Genomic DNA, 8988 nt, shown 5'->3' with positions numbered 1-8988 from the left:
GGTCTGGCTCCCTTCTGGGATGCCAATATGCAAATAGTAAGCTAGCCTTGAGAGTGATTTCTCATTGACAATGGTGGAAAAGTTTCTTTATTGGTTAAGAATACAGAAAGGCCAATAAAAAGCCCCGAGCAAGCACAGTGAATAAACTATTGGCAACCGCTGCATCAGACGTTTCCCCCACCAAATGCCCTCTCTAGCGCAGGGGTCGGCAAGGTTTTCCTCGCCTGGGCTGGTTCCCTCCAGCAGAGAAACCTCCGTGGGCCGGAGCGCGTGCACGGCCACAATGTCCAGAGTCTGCGCAGACGCGATTTCCGGTGCCACAGAAGGGAGTCCTCGCACTGTGTTGGTTTAGCGCAGCGCGCGGGGACTCACCAAGCAGGCGGCTCAATTTGGGGGCGGCTCGTGGGCTGGTTAAACAACCCATGGGCCGCTTGTGGCCCATGGGCCTTAGATTGCTGACCCCTGCTCTAGCGAGTGCAATGGTGAGCCCTTCTTGAGCCACCCTTGGCCAAACCGGGAGGGGGGGCTGCAGGCTGGTGGGGGGGTGACACCAAAAGCGAGACACTCAACATATACGCACACACACGCAACCCCTGAGGGGGGATTTTTGTCCTTCCCCATAGAAGAGGCCAGAGGGGCAGTGCTGGTGCAGTGCAGAGGGAGGGGGAGCCATCTTCTAGCTGGTCCTACGCATGAGTAGCAGAAGCAGGCCCGGATCCTGGTTCCTTTTTATTTGACACGTACAAAGACGTTCTTGCCAACCCTGCAAGGAAAGAGAGAGAGAGAGGCTGAGAATTGTCCAGCAAATGCCCTTCACTGATTTTGGTGCCTTGTGGGTGCCAGGACTGGCTTCAGTGTCCGTGGATGAGCCTCCCTGTGCCCACGGCCCCTTGAGCTGCCAGCCTTGCCCTCTTCCTCCACGTGCGCCCTCAGCAGTGGCACCAGAATGGGCCAGGAGCCGAGCGATGGCCTCCCGGGCAGCCCCCTTGCAAGCAAGCATGGACTGGGGCACAGAGCTGCCAGCCCCCATTTCTTCACCCAAGGCAGTGAGGGGCTGTCCTGCTGTTGGGTAAGCCCCCCTCCCCACAAGCCAGTCAGAGGGAGATGTTTGCAGCAGCCCTGCTTCACTTGTAGGCCTGTCCCCAAGGGATATTGAGCCGGGCAGTGGGGAGAAGGCCAGTCCCTATCTGCTCCAGTCCCAGGTCTGCTGAAGATTGTGGGGGCCTGCAAGGAAGGGCATCAACTTTGCCCGTTGACTTTGTGGGGGCCCAGACCCACAAATGTATTCTTGTCATGGCCCCCTGGAGCTGGCTCCAGTGGCTGATGGGGTGGGGATTCTCTGCAGCTGGAGTTTCAACCTGGGGGGCTCCTCTTTGGCCCCTGGCAGGGATGAGGAATTGAGGGGCTGTTAACTCACGGACCAAGTTCCCTGACAGATAACAAAAGGCAAATCTTTCCTGGTGTTTTTCTATAGTAAAAAGGAGTAACCTGTTGGATTCCTGCCTGCCACACAGCTGTTAGCGGCACAAAAGCTCTTCTCTGCCCTGACGGCAACTCTTAGGCTAACCCTAAACCACAGAAAGAGCTCCCGCTCTGTGAGGGACGAGCCAAGCGGTCTTCGGTTGGCAGGACCACCTTCTGGGCTGTGGTGCCATCAGGATGCAGAGGACACTCGCCCCCTTAAGACCTGGGGGGGGGGGTAATATAAACAGCTGGAATCCCCCCAGGATAGAGGAAGCTCTCTGGGTGAGGAGTTTCCATAGCCAAGACCTGGATGGGCTGTCCTCCCCGCTGACGGGGCTCCTGGAGCCACCTTTGTGAACTGGCCTCGGAGAACCTTTTGCTGGCTTCTGCGGGTGCGGTGGGGGCTGTTTTTGCTCTTGAGATGCCTTGGTCGCCGTCCTGCAGGCGGGGGAATTCCAAGAGGGTCTTGCTCCTAAGCCCCGTGTGAGGCGAGGCCCCCCTTGGCGGCTGGTCCTGGAAATGCCGTCACTGGGCTTGGCTAAGAATTTGCAAAGCTCTTCGCATCTTTCTCAAGAGGACTGGCCCGCCCCCCACAGGCCTCCTTGACCATTTTGCATGGCGCTCCCTCCCCAAGTGCTCTCGCGGCATCGCTGGGCTTCCCAATGCCTTCCCTACTAACGGGAGGCGGGCAGCTGAAAGCATTTTCGTTGCGGGAAGGCTAGCCAGACGCCTCGTTCGGTTGATGTTCTGTCCGGCTAGTCTAGCTGCTTGCTTGCTTGCTTGCTTGGGGAGGAGGTGTACATCACCTAAGGTTAGTAAGCAGTTTTATTCTCTCTCTCTCTCCCCCCCCCCCCCAGGTTAAAATAAAATTAAGACCAGTCGTGGATGCGCGTTAGAGGTGAGGCAAGCAGGGTTCCGCGCTCCAGTTTGGGCAAATTTAAGATTGAATTCTTCGGAAGCAAGCAGCGTATTCTGAGAGCATCATGGGCTGCAGTTACCTAGTTAGAGGCTGAAGGCATTCTTTGGCCGATAGCAAAGGGGATTTGAGACGGAGCCTAATTCAGCCCCGAGCTCTCGCGGACTGGGCTAAGTCAAGCGAGTGCCTGGACGCCTCTGGCAGGATTGCGTTTTTATGAGGATACCCTCTTTGCAGAGGGGAGTCGAGCTGGGACTTTTGCTCCCCGCTTCTCGGGGGCGGAGGGAGCTGAATGGCCCCTGAGATCTGCTTGGAAGCGTAGGGGAGAGCGGGAGCCTTCCTAGGAAGATCTTCTTTTCCTTCTGATCCTGAAAGGGAGGGAACTGATGCTCAGCCCCGACGGCGCCCCTCGAGGGTCTCGCCTGCCTGTTTTAATGGCTGGAGTGGGACCCCCTTCCCAGTCGGCCCTCGGGCCGCTTACCGGTTGGCCTTCCAGTCGTCGGCGTGCGTCGCCACCTCCTCCCGCAGCAGCCACGTCGTCTCCAGGGTCTCCTCGCCCTTCTCGTCCACGAAGCACTGCCCCACGAAGACAGCGGTGGAGTCTGCAAGGGGGCAGAGAGAGGGAGGTCGGTGGGCCGGCGCCGAGGCCGCTCTGCTTCCCCTGCGAGGGGCTTCCGGGGCGGCAGGGTGGGGGGATTGCCCAGCCGGAGGCCGAGAAGCCACCGCATGACCGGGAAGGGCGACTGGGGGCCCTTCCCTTCTCCGTCCACAGAGCTGCTCGGACCCCTCTCTATCCCCGCGGGGCTCTGCCCCCCCATCCCCGCGGGGCTCTGCCCCCCCCCCCCCCGCCTACCAGAGTAGGACCAGCTGACGGTCCAGCCGAAGGTGGGCTGGGCGCGCCGGTTGGTGTGGTGCTGCCTGCCGTGCAGAGGCGACTCCCGGATGGCGGCGTCGGTGGTAGCCGAGACTGCGGTCAGGTAGGAGCCCGAGAACTGGCCGTCCTCGTTGGTGGTCCCGATGACCATCTTGGAGCCCAGATCGTTCACCCACGTCCCCGCCAGGTTGCACTGCGGAGAGGAGCGGGTCAGAGAAGGGACAGGGGGAAGGGACCCCAGAGGGTCATCAAGTCCAACCCCAAAGGCGACTCCCCAGCAGATCAGAGAGGGACCCCTCGGCCTCACGCAAACGGGCGCGGAGACCCCAGTGGCCACCTTGCGCCCCGTGAATATCGCGCCTGCTCCAGCTCCCCGCTCGACAAAGCCAGTAGTTTTTACTGCCTCCCTCCCCGCAACATTTTCCAATCCCATCCCCTCCAAGGCGCCTGTTGCAGCTGCAGGTCAGAAATTAAGACCCTGCGAAAGAAGGAGCCTTAAACCAGAGGAAAGGAAGCCAGCGGCAGCCCGCCCTGCTCCACAAGCGCGCCGGCAGGCGCCCGGACGTCTCCGCTCCCTTCGCGCCCTGACGGGGGCTTCGTTTTCCGCCCCTCCGGTGAGGCGCTGCCGCAGGTCTCTTTCGCAGAGGGGAGAGCGAGGCGGAGACCACCAAAGCCCCTCTGCCCAGATGCGGAGATCTCTCCGACTGCAGCCGGCGCCACTTGCGCGGCCGCCTGCCCCCCCGTCCTCCTTGGCTCGCCTCTGCCTGGCCCTACCTTGGCCGGAGTCTGGCTTTTACTCTGGACGTCCAGCGCCAGCGAATAGGCTGGCGAGAGGGCAAGAAGGGCGCCCAGGAGCGCCAAGCCTGCCAGGCCGCCGAGAGAGACCGAGCGCTGCGCCATCCTCGATGCCGGGAAGGGAAGGTCCCCGTCGAGCCGGCGGCCGCCCTCTTATAGCGCCCGGGCGGCGGTCAATTGCGCAAACTGGGTGGGCGCGGCGCGGAGACCGGTGCCAAGAGAGCGGAGGGGCTGGCAGAGGCATCTCGCGCATCTCCCCACCCCGACCAGGAAAGATATTCGACCACCTGCCAAGCGGCCCTTATCTTTTTATTTGCTTATTTCTTTATTTTTTAAAAATACGTATTCGTATACTGCTGTTCCATGGAAATATATCAAAACAGTTTACAACAATATAAAACCATACAGTAAAATCATAAAAAGTTGAAAACACGTGAAAATCAAAAGAATTAGAAACAATATTCTGTTGACCATTGTGGGGATTGTATTTTTAGCTGCCTGCCTAGGCCTGGAGGAAAAGAAGAGGTTTCAGCAGGCATTTAAAATCTGGCACAGAAGGCGTCTGCTGAATCTCCAGTGGCAGAGAGTTCCATAGGACTTGGTCAATGACACCAAAGGCTCAGTTTTATACTGCCATCAGCTGAGTCTGGCGAACTTGTGGAATGACCAGTGATGCTACGGCAGATGATCTCAGCGGCTGAGAAGAGCTCAGGGACCCTGGACCTACATTGTTCAGGAATTGTGTGTTTTTAATATTTTGTTGGGAGCTGCCCAGAGTGGCTGAAGCAATCCAATCACATGGGTGGCATATAAATCATAAAATTATTATTAATAATTAACCTGCAGGCACTTGCAATTCATTGCTTTATTAACCTGCATCTTACAAGAGGTCTGTTTTGCACAAGGTCAGAATTGGGCATACAGTGTGAGGGCCCCAACCCTTAGAACAGGCTCCCATTCAGCAACTGTGGTCTTCTCCTGTTGTTGTTTTCTGTTGCCCTGGGATGCCCTCCCTACAAATTCCCAGATGAGGATGGTCAGCATTCCTTCCTCCCATTCACCCTCCCCACCAGCAGCTTCTCTGCTTCTGCCCCTAAGAAGCCTTAGAACTTTGCGCTCACGTTTGCTTTCTAACTTTCTTTAAAGGAAAGGGACCCCTGACCATTAGATCCAGTCATGGACAACTCTGGGGTTGCGGCGCTCATCTCGCTTTACTGGCCGAGGGAGCCGGCATACAGCTTCTGGGTCATGTGGCCAGCATGACTAAGCCGCTTCTGGCGAACCAGAGCAGCGCACGGAAACGCCATTTACCTTCCCGCCAGAGGGGTACCTATTTATCTACTTGCACTTTGACGTGCTCTTGAACTGCTAGGTTGGCAGGAGCAGGGACCGAGCAACGGGAGCTCACCCCGTCAAGGGGATTCGAACCGCCAACCTGATCGGCAAGCCCTAGGCTCTGTGGTTTAACCCACAGCGCCACCTGCATCCCTAACTTTCTTTATAGATTCCCAATTGGCTTACTGCCTTTTAAAGGAAAACAAAGAGTCTGGTGGCCTTCTGCCTTGTGCCCCGTCTACCCTGCTATCTGCAGCCCACCTTCCAATCCACTGTCTCTTTTGGCTTCTTGGCACCAGGTGAAGAATTCCCTCTTTCAACAAACCTCCTGGCACCTCCCAGCCAGGAACTGTATTGGGTTTGTAATTCTTTTCATATCTGCAATTGTTCCCTGTGTTTTTGGATTGTATTGTGAAATCACTTTGACATGCTTTATAGGAAACCATTCATAAAGGAGAACAGCCTTGGCTACCAGACAGAATGGCTGTTTGTCCTCCCCTGGGCCTCTGAATGCTGGTTCCCGGGTGTCCCATGTGGGGGGAGTCCTGCTGCTGTGTTTCGGTCCTGTTTCCTTATGGGCTTCCCTCTGAGGCATCTGGCCGGCCACTGCAAGAACAGGAGGCTGGACCAAATGGACCACTGGCCTGGCCTTCCTTCAGGGCTCTTACTGAGCTCTTTTCCCTCCCAAAACTGGGGAAATAACAAGTCAGAGGGCTGGGGCGGGGGTTGTTGTTGTTGTTTTTAAAAAACAAAAACAGCCCACATGGGAAGCAGCATCAGCTCCTTCCAATTATCACACAGAGACCCAGCTGGCTTAAATGTGGCACTCCAAAGTTACTTATGCCACCTTGGTCCCGTGACCATGGGTGCCCGGGGCTGTGGGTGCAATGCAGCATGCATGGCCCTGGCACCAAAATTTGTGGGTGCCTGGCCCCTTCATAGGGAATTTTGTGAGTGCTTGGATGGCTAACATCAGACATATAACATTGGTATAAAATCAAACAATAATTAAATTACCTCCTAAAAACAGGTCTAAATCAAATTTAAGTCTAATTAGATGGCTTTCCTCAGGATTAGGATTGGGAACAGTAAGAAGAAGAAGAAGAAGAAGAAGAAGAAGAAGAAGAAGAAGAAGAAGAAGAAGAAGAAGAAGAAGAAGAATTTATTATTTATACCCCGCCCATCTGGCTGGATTTCCCCAACCACTCTGGGCAGCTCCCAACAGACTATCAAACATCAAACATTAAAAGCTTCCCTAAACAGGGCTGCCTTCAGATGTCTTCTAAAAGTCGGATAGTTGTTTATTTCCTTGACATCTGATGGGAGACGCTCCTTCAGGTATACTGGGCCAAGGTCATTTAGAGCTTAAAAGATCAGCACCAACACTTTGAATTGTGCTCAGAAACGTACTGGGAGCCAATGCAGATCTCTCAGGACTGGTGTTATGTGGTCTCGGTGGCCACTCCCAGTCACCAGTCTAGCTGCCGTATTCTGGATTAATTGCAGTTTCCAGGTCACCTTCAAGGGAGCCCCACAGAGAGCGCATGGCAGGAGTCCAAGCGGGAGATAACCAGAGCATGCACCACTCTGGCGAGACAGTCTGCGGGCAGGGAGGGTCTCATCCTGCGTACCAGATGGACCTGGGAAGGGCCAGGATTTTGTTGAGAAGGATCACTGTGACCTCCTGCGGTAGGCTTGACCTGGCTCCAGCATTTGCACTTCCTGTATATTTTGCTGTGTAACATTTATTTTTCCACAATTTGCAATTTGTTATATAACAGTTATTTTTCAGTAACAATCCTTAATCCAAGTTCTGCCCGAGCTGTGTGCCTGCCCTCACCTTGAGCTTGTGCCCAGGTGCCTGCCAACTTTCGCTTTTGACAGGGAGGAGAGGAGGGACTGGGAGGAAACATGACAGGCCCAAAGGAGGTCTCATCCTGTCCTCACGGGGGCCAACCAGATGCCCACTATGGGTCCTGAGTCCAAGAGGAGCAATCTCACCTCCTGCGCTTTCTGGCAACTGGTATTCGGTTCAGAATCTGAACCTCAGTTTAATCCGGCGCACAGCCCTGTTAGTTCCCTGTCAAACTTGCTTTAAATCAGTGCAGTTTGGAATGGGTCAGTGCACCATCTTGATTCCAAAGGGCATCCAGTTATAGATCCAAACCTCCTTCTCAATGTCAAGGACCACAATACACAAGTGGGAAGCAAGGCTTTCAGAAGCATCCAAATCAGGGCAGTTTGGAATTTCAGAAGAATTTTTTTCATTATTTTTTATTCAAAAGTAAAACAAAACATATTATCCAGAAACATATCATCCTTATTTCCCCCCCATTTTTCCTCCCCCCACACAAAACCCACCCACCCCCACCCCCCAGCTTCCCTCAGTTCCAGTCTTTGATTTCTCTGAGAATGCTGTTTTCTGCATGTTACAAAGTTGTATAGATCCTCAAACTATTTAGCTGATTATTATCAATAAAAGGTTTGTGAATCATAGAATCATAGAACTGTAGAGTTGGAATTCCCATTCATCCTTAAAGTCACAGTTTTCCTTGTCCTGTAGCTTATATGTCAATTTTGCCAGTTCTGCATAGTCCATCAATTTTCTTGCTGTGATTCTTTAGTTGGGGTTTCTTCAGCCTTCCATCCTTGTGCTATTAAAACTCTCATGGCCGTTGTCACATACAAGAAGATGTTTTTCAGCTTTTTTGGCAGATCTTTCCCTACAATCCCTAACAAAAATGCTTCAGGTTTTTTAACAAATGTTAAATGGAACATTTTCTTCAATTCGTTGTATATCATTTCCCAATTTTTTAAAATTACATTACAATCCCACCACATATGATAAAATGTCCTTTCGTTTTCCTTACACTTCCAACGTTTTTTGAACAAGTTTTGTACATTTTCCCTAACTGCACTGGTGTCGTGTACCATCTATACACCATCTTCATGTAATTCTCCTTCAATAGGGAACAATCTGTAAATTTTAAATCAGTTTTCCATAATTTTTCCCAATCTTCCATCATGATGTTGTCACCTACATCTTGTGCCCATTTACTCATAACTGATTTTACCTCTTCATCTTTCGTCTCCCATTCTAATAGTATGCTGTATGTGGCCATTTTGCAGAATAATTTGACAGTTACCTAACACCAGTAGCAACCCAGTTTGGAAGTGCAGAGCTCCAGTCTAGGAAGCTCCGCTGGCTGCCTGGCAGGAGGGGGGGGGGGCCTTCAGCTGCTGCAGAGTGCGGAGAATGAGTTCCTTCAGGGCCCCCATTGTTTCCCATGGAAACCTGGAAGTTTGAGCCACTGCCCTGAGTTCAATCACCAGGTAGGTGAGGCTGGGAGAGGACCTCTGGTCTTCTTGTGAGCTAGCAGGATGCCTCACTCATTTGCCCCCCCCCTCTCTCACACACACATACACCAGTTGAAGACTACTTGAATGAAGGTGGTTATCAGGATTGGTGCAAACCTGGGCTTCAAACCCACTCCAAGCCCTGCTCCTTCCTGAACCCTCCTAACCACAGAGGACAAGGGGTGGTGCCAATCTTGACACTCCTGTTGACCAGGCTGATTTCACTGAGATCTGTGGCAAAACGGCG

General features: G+C 53.4%; 1 protein-coding gene across 1 annotated transcript; it reads right to left on the bottom strand.

Moving 5' to 3' along the window:
- Nucleotides 1-69: 69 nt before the first annotated feature.
- LOC308458928 (avidin-like) lies at nt 70-4187 on the bottom strand. The gene is made up of 4 exons (XM_080973792.1): nt 4029-4187; nt 3234-3447; nt 2862-2982; nt 70-763 (listed from the first exon to the last, which is right to left on the bottom strand). Exons 1-4 carry the CDS (start codon nt 4152-4154, stop codon nt 730-732), a joined length of 495 nt encoding a protein of 164 aa, XP_080829918.1. The 5' UTR covers nt 4155-4187; the 3' UTR covers nt 70-729.
- Nucleotides 4188-8988: the final 4801 nt, after the last annotated feature.

The sequence above is a fragment of the Podarcis pityusensis genome (assembly GCF_964106645.2).
Source record: "Podarcis pityusensis genome assembly, chromosome: 11".
Classification (NCBI taxonomy): domain Eukaryota; kingdom Metazoa; phylum Chordata; class Lepidosauria; order Squamata; family Lacertidae; genus Podarcis; species Podarcis pityusensis.
Note: the sequence above shows the minus strand (reverse complement) of the source record. Positions and strands in the feature narration are given on the sequence as shown.